This window comes from Rosa rugosa, chromosome 7 (genome assembly GCF_958449725.1).
Source record: "Rosa rugosa chromosome 7, drRosRugo1.1, whole genome shotgun sequence".
In the NCBI taxonomy this organism is placed as follows: domain Eukaryota; kingdom Viridiplantae; phylum Streptophyta; class Magnoliopsida; order Rosales; family Rosaceae; genus Rosa; species Rosa rugosa.
Genome location: NC_084826.1, coordinates 22784757 through 22807854, shown reverse-complemented (window position 1 = coordinate 22807854; position 23098 = coordinate 22784757). Strand labels below are relative to the sequence as shown.

Sequence of the window (23098 nt, the reverse complement as noted above, 5' to 3'; positions counted from 1 at the left end):
TACAACGGGTTTCCACCGTTGTGCCATTTTTCATCACACAACGCTCCGATACACAACGGAGATCGTCCAAATCACACAACGAATTTGGTCCGTTGTCTGTTAGCTTTTTTGGCCTAGTGACTGTCTTATTTTCTCTAAGGCTTCTACTACCGCTGCAAGGCATATTTTACCTACTCTACAGTTGTTTTCCAAAGCTACTGACCAGCAAATTAATTACCATAAGTCTACCTTATTTTGTTGGCAAAATAGTCAAATTACCCCCTAATTTATCCCATGATTGTCGATTTACCCCCTAACATTTTAATTTTGATTATTTACACCCCCACTTTTTCAATTGTTGCCGATTTACCCCCTACCGTTTATTTTTGGACTTTTCATCTAATTTCTCCGTTAGCTTAGTTAGCACGTGAGGAGTATTTTCGTCTTCGAATCCGACATAAAACTGCTATTTGCCGTTACCTTGGTATCAATAATGTTGTTCCTTGGAAAGACCTTATTAATTCCAAGGATAAATCCTTTAAGGTTAAATTTCCATAAACTCAAATATTGTCTTTTGCTTAAAGGTAATTCGCTTGATTTATGCTGATAAAAAAAGGGATTCTAAATCAATTACATTAGCTCACATATATCCATAAAATCATTGAAGAGTAGCAAAACGATTTCCTAGTTGGCTTTGCTGGGTGTTGTTGTGAGGCCAAATCCAAAGGGGAAGAGAGGGTCATAATGTGGATCCCCAACATTCATAGGCAGCTGATCAACAGTTTTAAACCAAGTGCGAGAAAGCTTGCCGGTGAAACCATAGTCACCAAACAAAACATCAGCAACTCCTTGGCCTTCACTTCCTGGAAGCCACGCCGCAACCAGAGCATCTAGCAGGGGAACATATGGTTGGATCACAACAGGACGACCGGAGATGACGATGACAACACACTTCACAGCACCACAAACATTTGTAATGGTTTTAAGGCCCGCATCAGGGAGTGTCAAATTTAAACTGTCACCAAATGTCTCCGCATATGGTGGTTCTCCTACGACAACGATGGCATAGGAGAAATCATTTGACTTAACATACTCCGCATCAGGATTCTCCTTATACACCACTTTGGTTTCTGGATCAACTGTGTTCTTTATACCGGTAAGGATTGTGGTACCTGCGGGCATGTTGAACAAAATATATAGGTTATAAATAATATGGACATATTTTGATTTTACGGGGAAGAGAAGGGGCTATGATTAATTTAATTAACTACCATGTGTGAGATTGTTGCCACTCAATCCCTGCCACTCAATGGTCCAACCACCACACTGATAACCAAGATTGTCTGCATGACTTCCAGCTACAAGTATTTTTGATGTCTTCTTGGGAAGGGGTAGCAATGGCTTGTCTGCAGATTCACCATTCTTTAGAAGAACTAACGATCGCCTCACAGCTTCCCGAGCCAAGTCTCTGTGTTCCTGTTAAATTTATTATCCGAAATGTCATTCAATTAGTTTAAGAATGCTCCCCATTTCTTGTAGAGTGGTAGTGTCAACTGTCAAGTACTTTACCTGACTGCCAAGCTGGTTGACGAGGCTGAGATCAGCCAACGGATTCTCAAATAGCCCCATTATAAACTTAACCCGCAAAATTCTCCTCACTGCATCATCAATTCTGCTCATGGGAATGATTTTATTTTTTGCCTGGAAAGTTAGACCATCAATGAATTCTGTATAGTTGTATGGAACCATGATCTGAAGGTGACAAGCAGTTAAAACAGAAGGACGTGTTAGAAGACAGCCAGATAACATCGATAATCAAGCTAGCTAACTTATTTATACCAAGTAAAGATAGAAGGAAATTTAACCAATTAATTTGCAGATGGAGATGGACAATAATTATTACCATGTCAATGCCAGCATTGATCCCTGCTGTAATCGAGTATGAGTAGTTGGCATGAGGTGGTGAGGTGATTCTGTCAATACCCTCCCAATCTGAGATGACAAAACCCTGAAAAACAATGCAATGTGACAATGGTATCGTACTCTATACAATGTGAAATTAATGGATGAAAGGGGACGGTGCTGGAATTATAAATCGATTAGAATTACCCTGAAACGGAGAGTATTCTTAAGAAAGCCAGTGACCAGATCACGGTTAGCATGCATCTTGACTCCATTCCAGCTGGAGTAAGATACCATAATGGTTGCAACACCTTCGATAATTGAGTTATAGTACGCTGGCATGTGAATGCTGAGCAACCCATGCCTGTTTATCACAGTGTTATTCTCATTGATGCCTTTAGTTGTTCCACCATCGCCCACATAATGCTTTGCACAGGCTGCAACCTTTTTACTACAAACACAACCACAATTAAGGTCAGTATTTCAAACTATGTAAATATTTTTCTTTGTCGGTCATCTTTAATTGTAATTACTAGACGGTGACATATATAAATATCCATTTTTTTAGTCACAATCAGAGTGCTAAAGTTTCTGCAAAGAAGCTTGTGGAATACTTCACAAGTCCTCAACCAGATACATAAATCCAAACTGTAACTTTCACACTATGACAAACGTATCAATCATCTTTATCCAAAAAAAAACGTATCAATAATCTAGATATAGCCAAGATCGCTTCTTTATATGGTCAAAAGATGAATGTAAAACAGAATAAGTCCATGTCAAACTATGATCATAGGTCTACCAAGCAATATACGACCTTTCTTATTTTCAATAGCTCAAGTTGGCTGACTGACCACAATTGGAATCAATGAGTTGAGGTTGGTTTCAAACACTGATCAATTAAACAGAAGAATATGTACGCAAACCTCAATCTCTCACATCAGATGGAGAAAATCAGAAATGGATAAGGCCGATCGAGGGTCACAAATACTATACAGCAAACTCTCGAATTATAATTATGAGCAATTACCTCATTGGATTAAAGGTGAGAGTTAAATGTAGCAGCAGGCCTGTAATGCTACTTTTTACTATGAACTGAGCTTGTGCAATGCTAAAGAATGTTTGGTACCACGTACAAGCAAACAAGTACAATAATTTGTTTCTTACTTTCCAGCTGCTACAAAGGGAACACCCTTTCTAGAGTTAGGTGGTATATCTCCTTGTAATCCAGGAATGATCTGAGTCATTGCTTGAACAACCTTATGATCTTCACTGTAGCTTTCATAACAACGACCCCATCTTGGATCTCTACAAACCTGCACACAATCGCAGATCGAATTAGTTAGTAAATTATATATACAATGAGCATGGAATTTAACTAATTTCATACTGCATTATGAATGCTGAGCAACAATTATTACCGCTATGCAAGGTGCAAAGACGTATGGAATGCCTGTGGCTCTAACTTCAAGTGCAGTTGCAGCTCCAATCTTTTTAACAAGTTCAGGGTCCCTGCAGTTGATACACCGATTGATTCAATATCCATATTCATGACTCATGAGGAATCAATGAGAACTGTGCTAGAGATATTAGTTATTTATTAAGTACTATATAGATTATGGATTGGATATAGCAGTAGTACTTGCCTGGTAGCTCCAAGGCCAACATTGTGAGGAAAGATTGTTGCCTTATAGACATTATTGTGGCCATGAACAGCATCAATACCATAAATCATTGGAATACCGAGGCGAGTTGATAGAGAACCCTTTTGAAAATCATTCACCATTGTAACCCAAGTTTCTGCAGAAGCTTGTTTTGATGGCACACTCCCACCGCCGCTCAAGACACTCCCTGCAGGCCAAGACATGCACCCCCAAATTGAATAAAGAAGTTGTACACAACACAAAATAATGGACATATTATTGGATGCAGTGAGTTTGAAAGGTAAAATAACAGAATGATATATGCCTAGTTAATTACCAATGTAGTACTTGTTCATGACCTCAGCTGAAGCAACACTGCGCTCTATCTGCGTCATCTGGCCAATCTTTTCCTCCAAAGTCATCCGGCTCATTAGGTCATTGATTCTAGTATTCAAGGGCTGTTTGGGGTCCTTATATTTCATGTATCCTCCTCCACCTGCTGCTTCTGCTGTTCTCATTGTCGCCGCTGCTATACACAAGCATAACAGAAGAAACCCCCTCATCAAGGAGACAGGCATCATAGCTATTTCCTGTCACAAATTACATATATCAATAGTTACAAAGCCACTTTTGAGGTAAATATATGAAGAAGCAACCATCATTGAATTCAAAAACCAATAATGAATATATGCAACAGGAGAAGTAGTTGAACACTTGAACTAAAGTCTAAAACTAGACCCGTAGGCAATTAACAGAATGATGCTTGCTCTGCGCGCGACTTACAGAGCTGTAATACCAGTAGGCAATTAACAATCAATCTCTGCTCTGTTCAAAGCAGAGAGTCGTCAGAGGCAGAGAGAGAGAGAGAGAGAGAGTTGTGAAGTTGAGATTTCGAAAGACGGGGGTGGAATTTATAGAATTTTATGGGCTTTTTTTTATTATTGATGGACGCATTTGAAGAAATACGACGCAGACTTTTCCCTTGTTTGTTTCTTGATTCATGAACTGGACTGATATATAATCAGCTTGCGAGTGTTTTTTTACTTTGACCGGGAAACAACAAAGAGAAAAAAACAAAACAAAAGAAAACTCATATACTCCAATTCTGTAACCACTAACAGATCGGAGATGATTCCTTGCAGTGGAAGAGTTCTACATATCGAAGAGTTCCTACTTCCTACACACTTCTATATTTGCCAAGTAAATCGGGTATGAAAAAGAATATAATAGCGGCCCATAACGGTATATGGAGTTTATTCAAAACTATTTCAACCTTTGCAATTGATGCATTAGTTTCAAAATGGGTTCTTAATAAACTCATTGTTTTGTTGGTCACATGGGGTCTACCCGCCCATAGTGTAGAAAATCATGACCATATTTTATTCTTTTTTTTTTTTTTTTTTTTTTTTTTTAACTAACGAGGATTAGGCGATATTAGTCCCTCTGCAGCGATCTGAAAGGGATGCCTAAGCACCCACACAACCCCGAAGGGGACCACTACAACCGGGGACCCACCGCCCATCCCTCGCTAGAAAATATATTAATAATAGGTGGCCGACAGGCCAAAGTACATGAGGTAGGGGACTAGGCCAAAACCACCTCCAAAAAGAGAGTTACAGAAAACAGGGTACTGCACTAGTGGACTTTCTAACTTGAACAAGAGAAAAACAAACCGGTTAAGCAAACCGGTAATCTGTTCTAGCTGTAAAATCATGACCAAAAGAACTAATTAGAAATTGTGGAATTGAAGTCCACCAGTTTGTACCAATATTCATAGCACCATAATTTGCAAGCTTGTCCGCCACACGATTACCTTCCCTGTATATATGAGAGATATGAACCTGCCGCTGGTTAAAAGATTTCATGCAGTTCTTCCAACGGGTGCGGAGACGCCATGGGACCATGCTAGGATGCCTGAAATAATGCAAGACTAACATGGAATCTGTCTCAATCCACAAAGGAAACCAGTTCTTCTCACGAGCCACCTTAATTACCTCAATAACTGCCAGGATCTTAGCATCAATAGCCCAAGAGACTGTTGCTTTACAAGAGAAGGCACCCAGGAATGCGGCCTCGCTGTTTCTAAAAATTCCACCATATCCAGCATGATCACTGTCATGGAAGGAACCATCTGAGTTTGCTTTGAACCAGCCAACTGGAGGGGGATTCCAGACCACTGGGATGTACCTAGGCGCAGAATATAGCAAAGGAGATAGGCCCAAGAGTGCAAAGATGGGCAGTACCGACGAGGTGCCTGAATAAGATGCAAAAGCCATGCCTGCAGATTCTTTTAGAGATAGTACAAAGAATTGCTGTAAACGGGCAGGACAAATATTACCATTGTCAAACTTCCTTTTATTCCTTTCTTGCCAGAGGGACCATAGCAAATTACACACCGATATGTACCATAGTAACTTTGAGGACCTATTAAGAGAAGAAAGGAAGTGATCATGGAATAAATCATGTAGGGACGCACCTGGAGAAGGATGAAGTCTAAATAATTGCAGAAGCCAATCCCAAAGTGCCGCAGCAGTATCACATGTAAGAAAAAGGTGTTGTGTGGTTTCTTGACTTTTATTACAAAGGAAGTACCTTGAACAAAGACTGGTCCCACGTTTTTGAATGAAATCATCAGTTGGAATCTTGTGTAGTAGAATTTTCCACGTTGTAATACTTTTCCTTGGCTGAATTGCAGCATGCCAAATGCTCTTGCACCACAGGGGCCCAGGTAAATGAGGAGCAAGGGTGTTGTAAGCTTCTTTAGTTGTTAGAGAGCCTGATGCCGTGGCTGACCAAATAACTTGGTCCACCGTGGGTTCTGTTGGGATTTCCACTGAATGAATTGATTGGGCTACTTCTGGAAAGGTGTGACAGAAGCTTGCAGGAAGAGACCATTGCCCATTAGTAATAAACTCACATACTTTGTCATTGAGCAGCTCTTGGACCTCCTGAGCATAATTGGCGGAATTTGCTAGAACTTCCCCTAACCAGTTATCTCTCCAAAATCGAATTGAAGTGCCGTCCCCCACTAGCCACTGAACGCCGTCGAGAAGTGTTGGCCAAAGCTTCTTGAGCCCTAACCAAATTGAAGATTTTTTGTAGTAAGAACAGGGCTGCAGACCCCCTTTTACAAATCTCGCATGGAGAAACTTGGCTGAGCTTGATGCGCACGACACCACATCCCAACATCTCTTCAATAACAGAGCCTTATTCAAGGTAAAAATATTTTTTAGGCCTAACCCCCCTTGCTCTTTTGGGGTGCAGACTGTGCTCCATGCCACAAGTGCAGAGCCATCCTTGAGAGGATCCCCATTCCAGAAGAAATTTCGAATCCATCGTTGGACTCTCTTCAACAAAGATTTGGGCCACTCGTACACTTGGAAACTGTAGGTCAAAATACCATGAATCACCGAAGAAATAAGCTGCAACCTACCTGCTTGAGATAGTTGTTTCCCCTTCCAAGAGCTCAATTTACACCGCACTTTATCGGCAATCAAAACTAGGTGCTCAGATTTCGGATGCCCAGAGAAGATTGGAACCCCCAGATACATAAAAGGCAGATGGTGCACTTGGATCCCCAAAACTCTGCAGATTCTATTCTGCCGCAGCGCAGCATACTTCCCCACACTACACCAAGAACTGCATCACACAACACTAATCACACAACAGAACAGAAATCATCCGTTGTGTGTTTAAGTAAACTCTATTGTACAACGGTATTAGTGATGTTCTGTTGTGTGAATGTCAATAAAGTGATAACTTTTTTATCAGAACTACATTGCACAACGGAATTAAGTATTGTCCGTCTTCTGAGTCTTAAAAATTTAGCGGCAGATTTCCCTCCACTTTGGAGTCTTGGTTGCCTCTTGAAACACTGAAATTTGGGGTACTAGGTACAACGGATTTCACTATTTCCATTGTATGATTGAAAAACTGAGCACCAAAGTTTAAGGAAGCTTGCTTGAATGTCTTCCCCTAGATAGGCCTAGTGCAAGCTGTAGAAATTATACAACAGAATTAAGATTTTCTGTTGTGTGAACTTGGAACTGGGCGGCAACATTTTGAGCTAAAATGTTGTAGGCGCCATGTTTCCCTCCATGATTTCACATTTTGATTTTTAGTGTGGCACTCAGACGACAGTTGGTGAGGTTTCTGTTGTGTGAGTAACTTTGACAATTTTTTTCTAGGTTTAATTGTCATGCCACATTGTGGTGCAAAGAAAACAAAGAGAGAAGGAAAACAAAACCTAGCACGACATACAGAGACTCTCAACCCTCTCTCTTGAATAGCCTCCCCGAAACGCCTCTCTTTCTCTCTCGTGAAACCTCAATCTCTCTCGTGAATCTCTCAGTCCTCCGCAAAAGCTCTCTGTCTCGTGAAACCTCTCTCGGCCCTCTCTCCCCAGTTTCCAATTCCACACTTAATTTCAACCCTTTAAATCCCTAAATCCTCCACCTTTACAGGGAGCCGACTACAATGGCCTCGATTCTCAAGCCGTCCAATGGGGTGAGATGGGAAGACGATGGCAATGAGCAGTAGCGGCGGCGGCGTTTCGGGATAGGCAGAGGGCTTGCTTCAACAGTGTTTTGAGAGCTCTCTCTGCGGGAAATTGGGGTTTGAATTTGTGCTCGCTCTTCACTTCTCCAAACCCGCCTTCAACTCCGTCTACCTAATGGATAATTGAAGCTCCGCTTTGCGTTACCCTCCTCTCTCTCTATGTCTAAAGATCTAAATCAATTCAAGGCTTCTAAATCTGGTAAGGTCCCTATCTCCAACAAATTTGCTGATTTCGGTTTATTCCCTTTCAAAATCAGTTATTCCATAGTAACTCCTCTCCTTTTCTCCTTGCTGACGACGACCTGAAACAAAACAAACCCAACGAGATCAAGGCGGTTCCTATTGCCAATGGCTTCTTCCACGGAGGGTCTGGTGCCCATGACCAGGGCTTTTCTCACTTCTTATTACGACACCTACAAATTCCTTCCTATCTCCGATGACATCCCCCGCCTCTCCTCCGAGATTCGATCCCTCACCGCCGATTTGCTCTCCAACTCTCTGGCCACTCCAGGTACTCTAAATTACAACAATTTCTGAAATTCCCGTTCTTATTTCTGTTAAAGTATTGATCTTGAATAGTGAGTGAATCAGTGAGTTTGATTTTATAGGATAAGAGAGATTGGTAGTGGATGAACTAGAGAGTCCTCTGCCGCATAAAGTGGATGAGAGTATGTGGAAGAATCAGGAGCATATGGAAGAGGTAGTCCTTTTACTTGATAGGCCTCATTGGCCTCAATCGGTGAGCATTGATGTGAATGTTAAACAGCTGGTGTTACCTTACATATTTTTGTTTCTTATTTTTGGTGGTATGAGCAGCTTTAAGAGCCTTCGAGTCCCGAGGATGCTCAGCTTGCTACTGTTTTCACTTTCCTGCATCATAAGTTTAATATGATAGTTCTGTGAATGTGAGTGTGGTGTTTTGAATTTTCGTATTTTTCTGTTTATTGATGGTCCTGTGATAGGAAATTTCTTATCTTTGGAAGCAAAGATTTTAGGGTATTACTGTGTAGCCTAAAGCTTCCAGGTTTGAGTGAGAGTTTATGAGTTTGAGATTTTCAGTAGAGGTTTAGGCTTTAGAGGACTATGTTCTATTGTAATAGAAAAAGGGAAATAATGGGAAAAGAATGTTGGTTCTATTTTTTTGCCGTGAGTGTGGATTGTTGTATAACAACAGCTCGTCTTTGCATGTTTGATTACTTATTTTGTGTAGCTACTAAAATGGTTGTGGAATATAGATCCATAATATATGTTATTCAAACAATTCTTGATTTTTGTTCCAGGTACTCAATCATATTCTCCTTCAATGGTGAATATTGTTACTAGATTCCATGTAGTGTTTGGTATTTATGGAGTTCTTGTTGGGTGTTCTTGGAAAGTGAACTGTCAAATGGCTTGCCCTTATGGGGAAGAGCCAATTTTTGGTAGACTATCAATTTTTGGTATTGTGATGTGAAAAGAGGGGCTTTTCGCTTTTTCGTTGTTAATTACTTGTATGGCACTTGGGTGATTTACATTGTGCTTGGTTTGTGAGATTTCAGAGTCGTGGAACTCAGCTCAAGGATATTCCGAGCGGTATGTTCTCTAAAGTTTAGTTCTCTAAAGCACTTTTGTACGAGCTCTGGAGGTTTATGTCCCTGTGTAATCTTTCGTATTGAATGGTTTCTCTATTTTTTTTCTTTTGAATTGAGCAGGTATGTATTCTATATGTGTTTGAATGAGCTGTATTCTATACTTTTCTTGTACCAAGGATATATGAACTTGTTGGTGTTTATCTTTACTTATCTATTTTTGTGCCTTAATGGCAGAAATCCTTTGTATCTGCTTGTGACGATCTCACTTAAGAAATAGGCTAGGTTACCGCATTGTTTCTTTGTCCTTCTCTTTTGGTGTGTTTTGTTTTCTGACTAGGATTTGGTTTTATTTCAGATTTTTATCTCTATAGTTGGTTATTTACTTTATTTGTTTTAGACTTATCTGTTTAGAAAGCTTAGTCACAATCTAATGAGACAACACGTGCCATTCACTCCTTCATTCCTGTGCCTTTCTTTTTCTCAACGAGAAACATCATGCCTACTTCCTCTTCCACCGCTTCTTTTGCCTCAAAGACTGACCTCCATTCACTCACCCAAAGGTCAAAATCTACACTTTTCCAATAGCTTCAGAGAGATTGCTGTGAAACCCACCGACCTCGAATTGAATTCCTTGGTTACTTGCAGCTATCTCTAGTAAGTCGAATTTTCCATCTTCTAAAACCCACTCCTTCTGTTTCTGCCTTTCTTTGATTTTGGGTTTAATTTTGTCGAAAATTTGGTTTAGGTGGTTGGAATTGCTGATTATCGAGTGGGTATTAGCATTTTGATTTGGGTTGCCGCTTGTAGCAGTGGATTGGGGTTTTGTTAGCCGCTGAACTAAGGCTTGAGGTAGGGAAAACAAAACTTTCTTATAGCTTAGTTTCTAATCTGGTGTGTACGTAGTGAGTGTGATTGCTTTGGAATGTTTTCTTTACCAATTGTTTTGAGATTATTGTTTTGGGTATTATTTGATTTGTAAGTGGAAATCTTGTTTGTTAGGGAATGCTTTCCCTTCGTGCAGCTTTGATTTCTTTGTTTTGGCATGAATTAATGATGCCTTGTTTCTTATGATCATTACCTCTGTTCTTTCAGTTTTATCTGAATTAGGTTTTGAGCAAAAGTTTTAACAATAATATTTGGAAGCATCTCTCTTTCTCTCCCAATTTTCTCATGTTGTTTAGTCACTGATTTGAATGAAGGAGCAGTTGTGCTCTTCGTTTTTTTATTTATATTTATTCTTGGCTTTTGGACATCAACATGGAACTAGTTTTTGTGCTATAATTGCTGGAATTCTTCAAAGTTCACACAAGAACTATATTTTGATGTTGTTCTCCTCTTTTAATGCTATGTAGCTAAGGATTTATACATATAGCTACTGCAGGTTCAAGTGTACCTATTGAAGGTGATTGTTAACAAATATATTTTTACTAAGGTTTTGAATTAACGCCTTCCTTACTTACAATCTATTTCATCCAAACAGTAATTTTCCCATTAGAGCCTTGTCTATACTTTATGCTTAATCACCTTCTCTTTTAACTGAAAGTATTGTCTGAAAAAAAAAAAAAAAAAAGTGCCTTACTCTAATTTCAGTTTTTAACCTCCACTTTAGTCATGACTCAATTCTGGGTTGTGACACTGCTGGTCATCTTCATTGGCTTTTTACTCTTTAAAGCACTATAGGTGCAGCTAGACATCTCGGCCGAATCCGCAATGGCACTGTGAGTGTCAAACTTTGTTCTAATTGTTTAGTGTTCTTGTCCTACCTAATCTATTTGGTTTGCTTACAAGAGGGTTTCAAAGTAGAAGTTAGATATTCAGATTTGGTCAATCATAAGCTATCTAAATATACAAAATTGCATGCTTCCTGCTAATGCTTCACATCAAGTAGGGGTTGGGGGATTTGTCGTCAATGAAAATAATGAGGTATAGTTGCTTCTGTTCTGTTTGCTGCCTTATATGTAACTTTCCTAATTAATATAAATATCCTTCCAAATTGAAAGGATAGCCTAATTCTTATCGCTCCAATTAGATTTGCAATGTTCAACCGGCCAAGCTCTTAGTGACAGGAAGCTAGGACAAGTGATTATCCAACTTTTCATTCAGGTCATTAGTGGGACTCATAGGCAGTAGCCTTGGTACCGATTTCATTAATCAATGTATCAAATATTGATCTTAAGAATAAAATGTATATGTATGAAATTAAAACTACTGGAGGTCAGCAGGTTATCTGTGTGATTGATTCACTCATTTGATGCTAGTATTCTTTTATTTTATTATTTCTCTTCTTAAAAGGATTGGTGTTGCAGATCGTATTCAGGACTCGAGTCTTTCATTGCAATGTTGATTCTTCTGGTAATGTAAGTTTGGAAATCGTAAAGGATGGTTGGAGTCCAGCACTAACGATTACAAAGGTGCTACTAGCAATTCGGTCCATTTTCACAAAACCTGATCCTTGTAAGTTCTTCTATTATACTTTGAGCTTTCTTTGTGGTATTGTTTGTATGCATGTTCTTGTTCTTGGTCTTTGTATAGCAATAGTTTACTTGTAGGACTAAATGTTAGTATTTTGAAGGAACTCATACTGGTGTTAAACATCATCAAAGAAGAAAGCAGCACTCAATTATTTTTTTTTGTTTCCTGACTTGATCATTGGTTTAAGATAAAATATATTCCCCAATATCAAACTCGTTTAGCACCAACTCCAAATGATCTGTTGCTCGTACTAAGATAAAACATGCACGGTTTAGGCTTTAAAATATGGTGATTAGTAAGAGATAATGGTCACTGGAAGAAATATTTACCAGATTTTCTCAATATCTTTATAGTTTTGTAATGCTCTGAGCATAGTATGGTGTTCAGTGTTCCTTTTAATATAATATCTGGTGCAAACAAATTGCAGTGCCAACAAGTGCTTAAAGAGCTAGAAGCAAGTATCGGTCAATCTTGCTGGGGGTTTCTATATAGTCATAATTGCACTTACTTTTGATTAGTATATATTTGTTGGATTTGATCATCTGCTACAAGCTTGGCCAAGTGGTTGAGACTTGCTGTGAATATATGGGGACAACATCATTGCTGGTAATAAGGCGGAAGTCTGGGGCACGAGTTCTTGTTGTTGTTGTGGACTAGTGAGCTCACTCTCTCTTTTGAAGGCGAGGTTTATGTGTTTTTTGCTGTTATGCCCCAGAAGGTCACTCTGTTTCTTTCTTCCTTGTATATTATAAATTGTTTAATTCTAAAATGCTTGTATATTATGTACATAGTAAGGCATGCATTATCCCTTTTGTTTTCATTGCATTTGTTAATTGTGTCAGGAACTATATGGTGGAATGTTGCATAAAGAGTCTTTGGGAGATCAAGCGTGGAGTACCAAGCAATGCAGCAAGCTATATTTTCTTTCAACATGTAAAACTTAACTAGGAAACTTAAATGCTTTTTAGTCTATGAGATGTATGAATGCTTTAGCAATGTTCCTTAAATTCAATATTTGATGAATTGATGTATCACAATGATTTTGGTACAAATGTTGATCATTTGATGGTTTGCATTCAATTTGTATTCCAATTGTTCACTATTAATTTATATCCATTCAAAATTTGGGTATTCACACAACGCAATTATATATATCACACAATGGATTTAAATAAGTTACGTCGTCTAATTTAACTCATTCATAGATATCACACAATGGATTTCAATAAGTAACGTCGTCTAGTTTTAAGCTCATACAACAGAAAATACTAGAACACAGTTGTCTTACTTTTAATCACACAACAGCTAAACTACAAAACCGTTGTATGAAAATTCAACCCACAACGGCATAAAAGTAAATTCTGTTGTGTGAACTGCTGCGCACAAGTGCTGCGCATGGGTGCGTCCGGCATCTGTCGAGTTCTTGGACAACGGTGTTAAGAAATATACGTCGACTGATTTTGTATCATACAACGGTGAATTCACCGTCGTCTGATTTTTCATCAGACAACATCGAGATAGACGACGGTGAGTCTTCAAATCAGACGACGTTTTTTCACCGTCGTGTGATGCAGTTTTTGGTGTAGTGCCAAGAATAGTTGGGACTTCGCCTTGTTTATCACCTGACCTGAATTCAAGGCATATTCTTCCATGAAAGAAAGTAAATTACGCAAGTGAGAAACTTTACCTTGTAGAAACACCATGACGTCGTCTGCGAATAACACATGAGAGGGTGGTGAGATGGCCGATGGAGATGCAATACTCCGTATCTTTTTTCCAACGATCAAAGATGAAAGACCACGACTTAGAACTTCCTGAGCAAGGCAAAATAATAATGGGGATAGCGGGTCACCCTGTCTAACTCCTCTAGAACAAGTGAAATAGCCACACGTGAATTTTATTCATAACGTGAATTTATTGAATTGAACAAAATAAATCAGTACATTCAGTTTCACTCACTCAACCAGTTATTTCAATACTTCATTTGAAATTTAAGTTGATGAATTTGTATTTAGAGTTTGAATGCTCAGTAAGAAGCACTGTACTATTCAAAATTTGAATGATCATGCTTATCTTTTTTTTATATAAACAAATATCCAAATCTAAAGAAAATAAATACAAGCACACTAAAAAAAAAGGGAAATGATGGAAAATGTCACATTAGAGTATGAAATGATAAAAATGTCACCTAGTATACGTTTATTCCGATTCTGCCCTTAAAGCCAAATATACGTTTATAGCTTTATAGTCAAAAATATCAGAGCGCAAATCTTCTCTCCATTTTGATCAGAAATCCCAGAGCTTCGATTAGAAATCCAAAAGGTAGAAGACGAATCTCAAACTTCACCTGGCGTCATTGCCCAAACCCGATCGGTCACCTACATGCCCCGACCCAACGACGGAGCTCTGAGTGCCAAAACATAACCCCCGGCGACGGAATCGGACCGCTCGTAATGAACACCGTCGAGCAGGTGATGGAGGTGATGCATGCGTCGGTTTATTTCGAGAAGTATCTCGATTCCTCTGATTCTTTTCTAATCGTGAAATCTCAATTTTGATTTTGATTTTAGTTTTCTGGTTTTGAAGTCTCTCATCGCGAACGAGAGTTGCAGCACATTTTGCGTGTTCTGAACACCAATGTGGATGGAAATCAGAAGATCATGTTCGCTCTGACCTCCATCAAGGGTATCGGTCGCCGTTTAGCCAACATCGTCTGCAAGAAGGCCGATGTCGACATGAACAGGAGGTTCGTATTTTTTTTTTTTTTTAGGTCATTTGGTTTACAATAGCCATAGATCTGTTTGGTTCTAATGCGATTTATCAATAGCTAGTTCTTCGTTATCTCAGTAGGTCTACTGGTACAATTTGATTTTGCTCAATTCTATTTGTGATAGAAGTATCAAAATGATCTCTGTGGAAGCAATTTCATTGCTGGAGTTGTGTATGCTTTGTATTGATCAAGCTTTTAGTTTTTGTAGTATTGGTTTTTAATTTCTTACTATTTCTAGGGTTCGGTTGAGGTTGAACTCTTTGATTTTCAATCACTGTTTGTATTTGAGCTGAGATTGATCTGGTGCTCCGTTATTGTGCTCTCTCTATTTGTGGAAACTTGTAGGCTGTAGTGGTGCTAAATGTTAGACTGCTAAAAGAATGTTTTTGTGGTCTCTCTATTTAGGAGTTGATGTTGCTATTGAACGTCTTGGAACAACAATAACAGGCGCTTCGCTTTATATATACAGATACAGATGCAGCTAGCGTGGGTTTTGTAAACCAAACCGCCCTGCGAAGTTGGAGAAAGAACCCTCTGTGTCGAGAAATTTAGCTCTTTCCGTTCCTTCTCTGCAAACTCGATTATCAACAGGTAATTCACATCCCTGATTTTTTGTGTAGATAGATTTGGGATTTCTCTGAATTGCAGATATTTTTCTCAAGAGTTGCAACTTGGTTACAGCTAAAATTTATGGGAAGCTAAATTTGGTAGGTGATAGGAAGTGATTAGGGGAAATTGGTTATGCATAAAAAGTGAGGCTGAAAGAGTTTGTTGTCTAAGTTTCAGATGTTCAATTTCTTTTCTTTTTTTGTTTTTAAGTTGTATGCTGAGGTTTTTAAGCTTTGGCGTTAATTTTTCCCTTGTGCTATTGACCTAATGTAATGAGCTAAGAACCAAGGGTACTTATATATAGTTGCTTCTTGGCTACCATGGTTAACTTGGTTGTGAAGAAGAAGACTCTGGTTACTTTCTGCTGAGTTTGGGAATCCCTTTGCAAGTTTATAATGAATAGGCTCAGGTTGGCACTGAGGCCAAAGTTAGGGCTACTGATGTTAATTTGCAAAGTTTGCGTTTTTTTTTTTTTAATCGGTGGCCTGTGGCAGTGGAATTGAGAAGCAGCTGAAACTTGCTTTTCCACATCCATGTTTTCTTATTGCAAATAGGGAACCGGCTACAGTTTAATAAATTGAAAACACCCTTATTGAAATTTTCAGTTTACACCTTGTGTTTATTCTGTCTACAACGCTTTCTTCTCGTCTCTCTTCCTCCTCCTCCTCCTCCTCTTCGAGTATAGGCATTTAAAGTCTCTTCAATTCTTCTTTCATTGAGTAGTTAGTTCAAGGATTGTGGTATGTTAAACTAGAGTTTGTTTGCTTACCATTCCTTTCTGCTCCTTTCTCCAAAGTCCTAGGGTTTATTTCCAATCTTTCTCTCTAATTTGCAATATAATTCTCATTTTGTTTAGTTCAGTCTGCACAAACTCAAAGAATTGGCAACCTTTCTGTTAATGTCTAAAAGTTCGGCGGTAGCTGAACCTTTGTTAACGCTGATCCGGTGGGCGGATTGATACTTATGATGCTCTCAAAGCTTTCGCTACCTGTCAAGTAAAATACAAAGGGCGTCAGAGGGAGACCGCGCTGGGCGGTCTTCAACTCTCCGATGCCTAAGTTAGTCAATGTATTTATGTTGACAAAGTAACAGTAGGTAAGTATTGAATGCGTAATTAATGAGGAGAGAGGAGAGAACCTTTTATAGGTGAGGAAGAGGTTGATCTTCTCTTTGTTTTCGATGTGGGACTGATGTGCTTCAGTCCCCAGCTCTGGGAGCTACTGATGCTATCTTGGTACGGCGCGTGGCGGAGCGTCCGCGGTGATCTGGGGTGATCCGAGGCTCAGGCTGTTGCCCGCCTGGCTGTGTATCTGCATGTTATTCCTTTGGCGAGAATTAGTACCTCTGGCGGTACAATGAGCGTAGCCCAGTATAGCTAATTATGCTTGTGAATGTACATGTATGTACAAGTCCCCAGTCAAGGAGGGCAATCTTGGTTGGGGAGTTGTTCGGCGGTTTGAAGCGTTATCTTCCGCTAGACTTGCAACAGCATAATTAGCGTCAGTGCGTTGTCAACCATGGATTTACTGAGCAAACGCTTTATACCCTTTCGGGTGGGCCCCTGCTAGGCCCCCCAGGGAGTCCCCCACTCCCCGGCTAAGATAGACCTCCGGATGGTCTGCAAATTGTTTGTTGAGGGGGAGCTGCACGGAGCAGAGGGTGTTGGGTAGCGAGCCCAATCTTTAGCACCCAAGTGACGGGGGTCAACGTGCCTGATCAGGGCCGTCGTAGACTGTTGACACAAGTCCCCGTGTCCCGTAGGGACTGTCTGACCGTAACGCCGCGTGGCGGTCATTGTCAGAGTGAGGCGTGGCCTCGGGATCCGCCGCTGGCGGATATCCCCCCGCTGACTGTAGCAGGAAGCAGCGTCCAGTAGACCCCTTTGATTTCCACAATTGGGTGGCGAAGCGACAAGGATGCGTTGTATTTGTACTAGTTGAAGCTAGGGCCGGTGGTTTAGGGGCCGACGAGAAGAATGGGGCAAGAGCGAGCATTTTCGTTAGGGATCTAATTAAAAAATTCGAAACCCAATGGATATTGGTTTACAGGCTTTACGCGCGTGGTTGTTCCAGGGCGTCGATCAACACCTAGGGACACAAACTGATGACAGCGACAAATGTGATGTTGAAACCAACACTTGGTGGAGCCGTGGCGATGGGGGTGGCCGGATGTGGGCAGCTACATAGGTAGCCTTTTCTTGTTGGTTGAGCCTAGTTTGGCTTGGGTCAGGCTTGGGCTTAATTTAGTTATTGGGCTTAGTCTCTTCTTTCTTTTGAGAGAGACGTCGCAGATTTGCCATTTTTTGTCAAACCTATAAAAATTCATGAATGTGCAAGGAATTTTCTAGCCAAGCTTCATGGCTTTGAAAATATATTTTCTTTACTTAGGTAATGACTTTTTCTGACAGTTTATCAAGGAGTGTTGGTTATGTTAAAAAGAATTCTCAAAATAAAAGTTATTTTCCAAATTTCCCTCCAACATTGTGCATCCTTAAACTAACTACCAAAAAACTTGTTTTTGGTGTAGACTAACATCCTTATTGGTCTAAGTTTTTCTTCTATAAGTGCGATGTTGTAAATTTGAATAAAAAAATCATAGCGTTTTAATATTATATGAAGCTCAAGGCAATTTTCCCCAGTATGACAAAAACAAACCGAACACTTTACAAGTCTTTAGGTTGTTTTCCAATACATAAGTAAAATAACACAGCAATACAAAGGAGCCACCGAAGGAGAGCAAGAGAAAGGAAAGACCCTTGGCAAGAAAAGCAGCTACCCGTAGAAAGCAGCACCAACACAGACTAATAAAACTGAGGAGCTTTCGTCTGAAAATTCAAGCGCCAATCGAGTTGACTGCTGCATTGCTCGATTTCTCTTTTCGATTTCAATCTTTTGCTTAAGCAATGTGACCAGATGCGGAGCATACTCTTCAGCTGGAATAACAGTACCGCCATTAGAGGTTATGTACTGCCAAATCAACTTCCATCTTTCTTCTTCAACTCCTTTACTTGGATCACCATCTACAGATAGGAACGAGAAAATAGAGACAAGGATGTTCATGGTCTAGTACAACTCCTCAGACGAAAGTAGCTCACCATCACTCTGGGGTCGTACAGCTCGTTGCCTTGATGATCTCCCATCAACCCTAAACCCTAAACCCTTTGTTCTCAAGTTAGGTAACTTATTGTTCTTCAGATCAGCACCGCCTCGACAGGGCCAAATGGCAGTGACAGCAACAAAACTTGCTCTTGTAATGGGCATTAGAACCCTAGATTCTCGAACCTTTGCAGAAAAGCTGCATCCTGAGAGTGGGAAAGCCGGTGTTTGGAAAAGATGGTGAGGAAGGGTTATGGGAGGTCTAGGGTTAGGAATGAGTGAGCCTTTGAAAGTGAGGCGAGGATGAGGCGTTGATGGAGGTGAGAAGCAGGTTGAGACCATGGAAGGCATAGATAACTCTATCTGAAAAGCTGCGATCGATGTTTTCTTTTGTAAGCTCTTCTGATTAAGCGAAAAGATTCTTATGCTCTTGGTCCATCTAGGGTTTAGCAGGTTTAACCGTTTAAGGTTAGGAACTAATAAAGGGGTACAAATATTTCAAACTTGCCTTTTACTACGAGGCACTTGATTTGCCAAGTAATTATATTCTTTACCTGCAAACTTTACATCTAATTTCAGTGATTAATTAACCACAATTAAGAAATTAGTGGGGGGCAATAATTTGTCTATTACCCCCCAATAGACCACAGTTTTGACGTCGTCCGAGACCTGCAAGGGAAGCCCAGACCCGATTCCGGCGTGGAGCTTCGGAGCTTCCCGGACATCTGACGAACAAAACCGGCGAAGCCCAGACCCGATTCCGGCGTGGAGAGCTTCCCGGACATCTAACGAACAAAACCGGCGAAGCCCAGAGGGGTTGGGATCGTGGAGTTAGATGGCGTCATCCTCTGGTGGTCCGACGGTGGGACAGAGCGGCGACGGTGGAGGCCGACATCGACGGTGGAGTGGTGGGTGTGGTGGCTCAGAGAGAGAGAGAGAAAGAGAGCCTGAGACGAGGTTAGAGAAAGAGAGAGAAAGAGAGAGAGAGAAATCGATGAGGGGGAGGAGAGAGAGATATGAGTGTAATTTGTTAATTAAAATGAGGGCAATACTGTCAAACACTGTTAAATTGGGTAAATGAGGTTAAAAAACTCTTGGTGGAGTAAGTGAGCAATTTTTGGCCAAAAATTGGGTAAGTGGTCACAGCCCCTTTTTATTATTATTATTATTATTATTTTTGGCAAAGAAGACCCTGTTGAACTTGGACATACAAAAGAAAATAGCAACAATCTCCATTGTACTTCTTATATATATTGTCCTTCTGTAGTTGCTCTTATCAACGTATTGATGAGTGGTCATAGCTAATTGATAGTTTTATGTACATAGAATACAAGAGATGGTTATAGCTAAGAAGAACAGAGATCACAAACTCACAGGTCTCAACTTCGAATTTTTTGAACAAGAACCAAAACCAGCAATATCTGATCTTAACATCTGTACAGAGAGATTCAGGCTTCCGAAGAATAGCCCTCTTAGCATTAATGGAGTATACTAAGAATAGACCACAATGAACACATGCTAATGGTCTGATAGGTAATATATATGGGTTTCTAAAGTTGTCTTGCGCAGCAATCACCACAGATTTCATGACTTCAATCATATAAACTGTCGAATCAAACTGAATTATTTATTTCACAATACCCTGAACTATCACATATGACAAGAACTGATGTGTCCCACGCATACAATCAAAAGAATGACAATTTAGTGGTTCTTCCTATTTCTTTCACTGTGTGTATAGGCTTGAATGGAAATTAAGCATAGATATGTTATTTACAGTAGAAGACCTGAAATCCAAGGGATTATTCCACTGTCCTAATTGCTCAGCAGACCATTGCTCATCGGACCATCTCATGTAAATATTGTCAAACACTAAGCCATTAATGTGCTCCATGATGAAACCAGCTGTGCTGTGCTTTACCAGCCCTTGGCATCCTGGTCTGTAGTCTACCAACCCACCCACATTGTTGGTCCGTCTGCTGTAGGTCAGATTCAAGTTGATGAATCTCAAATCACTAAGAAGCCCCTTTTTAGAGCCTGATAAAAATATACCATTCTCTGAATTTGCACTGATGTTCACAAAGAGTAGGTTAGAGATTGAACCCTCCTTTGAATATGAGTCGCGTGGACAAGTAGTCACATAAATAGGTTCTGCTCTTCCCCACCAGGATTGATGATAGTATCTTGTGCTGATATTAATGTTTGAAAAGATAACATCACTCACATTTCCTGCACAAGTTCAATATTTTAGTACTATCAGAGCTAATCGATCGGACAAAATTGCTTATCAAAGTAACTGATGATATTGCTTTAAGTCTTGAACCCAAGCTGGAACTATGATAGTGGGATTTCAATTTTATTTTATTTTCTGCAGAAGTAATGGTAATAACAATGATGCAAAAAAGCTAGAGATGTTTTTTACTACCTCCATCTCGTATCTGGAATCCCAGCCCTCTATGAGAATCTGCAATAGTGATATTGTCAAACACCAGACCTTTAAAATCAAACCAACTAGCACTGCCAAGTTTGATTGCTGAAGACTTGGTCCGAATCCAGCAATTTGTTACAGTTAAGTTATAAAGGGGGCCAGTGTACGTCTTTGGACAGATAGCATCATCTCCAGTATCGATATGGCATCTAGTAATGACAGTATTATTTGAATCCTCAATATCTATCCCATCATTATTGGGTGTATTGAAATCTCCATAAATTGAAACATCTTGAATAGTAATACTTTCACAACGTACAACGTGCAAGCTGCAATCACACAGAAAATCTATCAGATATGTGGCTAGAGTTCCAAAGTTGGACAAGTTAAGAATACAATAATTGAACAATATAAACTAAAAGAACAAGCTGCACTATAGCATGACAAAATGTTTGTAACTTGTGTGTCTGCTGAACTATTGCGTGTAAGCTCTAACTGTGCAAGAAAAGCAGGAGCGCACAACAAAATATTTAAAGCTTGTCCCTGTCATAACTGACTACTCACTAAAATGTACAGAATGTGAATTTCAATTTTGGGTATACCCTGTAAAATTTATCAAAATATCATATCCTTGCATTTTAATTGTTCTAGATTGGTGGCTCTAGCATTTTCCTAGAGTTGGTAGGTATCAGAATTTCAGGCCAAGCTGACAAGTGAAAGGTAGCTGAAAACCGAATATCTAAATATCGCCGGAAATAAAATGGCCACTCTACATCTCCACCTACATGAAGCAACAGCAGATATGTTTTTTTTTTTCGAGTAATACTCTTTTATACATCTCCGGTGGTAATACCGGTTCCCATATTTACACACCTCTGATATGCAATCCTACATGTGAATGTTGTTTATTCTTTGCTTAGAACAATGACATTGTTTACTGCCACTAGCCACAATAATCTAACCGATCAACATTGACGACAACATCCATATATGCTTATCATATTCATATTCTTTAGTATAAGAATTTGAAACAAAACTGAAATTCTCAATAGAAAAAGAAAAGTAAATTAGGAAGGAAAAAAAAATTAAAATAGGACTTACCACCAGTAAGCCGGCTGACGCAACTCAATATTGGAAAGCTGGACATTTCTACAGTCAATGAAGCCGACGAGCCTGGGCCGGCACTCGTCTCCCAAACAAGCCCCGGTCCAGTTCCAGCTGACCATCACATTCTTCTTCTCATCGAATCTCTTCACGAACTCAAGCCCCTGGCCGTCGACGACTCCGCCGCCGGTGATCCCCACATCGGTGGCGTTCTCGGCCAGCACCACGTACCACCGCTCCTGCTCGATCGGGTAGTCCCGCAGCCGCGTGCCGCCGAGGAGAGTCGCGCCCTCTTCGATGTGCAAAACGACGCCGGATTTGAGGCGGATCGTCGCGGTCAGGTAGGTGCCTCCACTCGGGAAGGTGACGTGGCAGGGCGTGGTGCAGCAGCTGTCGATGGCTGATTGGATGGCGGAGGTGTCGTAGGTGACGCCGTCTCCGGTGGCGCCGAAGTCGGTGACGGAGAGAGCGGCGGTGAGGTTGCGGAAGAGCTCGATGGTGGGTGGGGATGATGACGTGGCGGAGGTGGAGTGGAGGAGAGTAAGTAGAAAGGGGAAGAAGAAGAGTGTGGCCATTTCGGATTGGGGCTCTGTTTTCAAGTCCAACAATCAGTTACTCAGTTTGGCTCTGTACCTGAAGTTGCTTGATGTAGGTGGAGATACGTGACCATTTTACACTCTACATCTCCAACTAAAAAGCTTGATGCTTAAAATAGAAGGAAAAGAAAAACATTCTTGCACGCAGGGTGCACAGCTGAGTCAATCATATTAACGGTGCTATGAGATCAAACATTTTTATTTAATATGAAAAAAATAATATTACACAGTGACTCGTCCCAGTGAGACTTTTAGAAAGAGACACCGCTAAACGCAATATTACTCCACTTATTGAGTGAAGCTCATGGGGAGTAAACTAATAAGAAAGTGACAATAAAAATTTTCTGCAGGATCCATCAGTAGACTCGCTGA

The 23098-nt window shown here is 40.2% G+C and overlaps 2 protein-coding genes and 2 long non-coding RNA genes across 9 annotated transcripts; 2 read left to right on the top strand and 2 right to left on the bottom strand.

Annotated features, from left to right (window-relative positions):
• Positions 1–552: 552 nt before the first annotated feature.
• Positions 553–4432, bottom strand: LOC133723832 (uncharacterized). Of its 3 annotated transcripts, XM_062150692.1 has the most exons (10): positions 4308–4432; positions 3862–4114; positions 3528–3732; positions 3303–3393; positions 3049–3197; positions 2089–2332; positions 1883–1987; positions 1549–1731; positions 1251–1455; positions 553–1151 (listed from the first exon to the last, which is right to left on the bottom strand). In XM_062150692.1, exons 2-10 carry the CDS (start codon positions 4103–4105, stop codon positions 664–666), a joined length of 1914 nt encoding a protein of 637 aa, XP_062006676.1. In that variant the 5' UTR covers positions 4106–4114; positions 4308–4432; the 3' UTR covers positions 553–663. The 3 variants fall into 3 exon arrangements, with proteins under 3 accessions (XP_062006676.1, XP_062006677.1, XP_062006678.1); XM_062150693.1 differs by lacking the exon at positions 4308–4432 and having other exon boundaries at positions 3862–4300; XM_062150694.1 differs by lacking the exon at positions 4308–4432 and having other exon boundaries at positions 554–1151; positions 3850–3985.
• Positions 4433–10141: 5709 nt separating this feature from the next.
• Positions 10142–13216, top strand: LOC133722656 (uncharacterized). 4 transcript variants are annotated; one of them, XR_009852892.1, is made up of 4 exons: positions 10142–10306; positions 10398–10501; positions 11959–12780; positions 12967–13216. It is a non-coding gene; the product is annotated as an uncharacterized LOC133722656 (long non-coding RNA). The 4 variants fall into 4 exon arrangements; XR_009852891.1 differs by having other exon boundaries at positions 11959–12842; XR_009852890.1 differs by having other exon boundaries at positions 10154–10306; positions 11959–12106; positions 12552–13216.
• Positions 13217–14393: 1177 nt separating this feature from the next.
• On the top strand, positions 14394–15429 carry LOC133720351 (uncharacterized). Its single transcript, XR_009851817.1, has 3 exons — positions 14394–14604; positions 14711–14870; positions 15364–15429. It is a non-coding gene; the product is annotated as an uncharacterized LOC133720351 (long non-coding RNA).
• Positions 15430–20199: 4770 nt separating this feature from the next.
• LOC133722563 (uncharacterized) lies at positions 20200–22871 on the bottom strand. The gene is made up of 3 exons (XM_062149445.1): positions 22128–22871; positions 21024–21355; positions 20200–20827 (listed from the first exon to the last, which is right to left on the bottom strand). Exons 1-3 carry the CDS (start codon positions 22703–22705, stop codon positions 20325–20327), a joined length of 1413 nt encoding a protein of 470 aa, XP_062005429.1. The 5' UTR covers positions 22706–22871; the 3' UTR covers positions 20200–20324.
• Positions 22872–23098: the final 227 nt, after the last annotated feature.

Bases quoted from the DNA above. Each gene is read 5' to 3' on its own strand.
- LOC133722563 (XM_062149445.1), bottom strand. From the start codon at position 22,705: ATGGCCACACTCTTCTTCTTCCCCTTTCTACTTACTCTCCTCCACTCC. The intron at 21,356-22,127 runs GTAAGTCCTATT...GTGTGATTGCAG, and splicing joins CGTCAGCCGGCTTACTGGTG to CTTGCACGTTGTACGTTGTG. The intron at 20,828-21,023 runs GTAGTAAAAAAC...GAACTTGTGCAG, and splicing joins ATTCCAGATACGAGATGGAG to GAAATGTGAGTGATGTTATC.
- LOC133723832 (XM_062150692.1), bottom strand. From the start codon at position 4,105: ATGATGCCTGTCTCCTTGATGAGGGGGTTTCTTCTGTTATGCTTGTGT. The intron at 3,733-3,861 runs GTAATTAACTAG...CTTGGCCTGCAG, and splicing joins CATGAACAAGTACTACATTG to GGAGTGTCTTGAGCGGCGGT. The intron at 3,394-3,527 runs GCAAGTACTACT...TATCAACTGCAG, and splicing joins GTTGGCCTTGGAGCTACCAG to GGACCCTGAACTTGTTAAAA.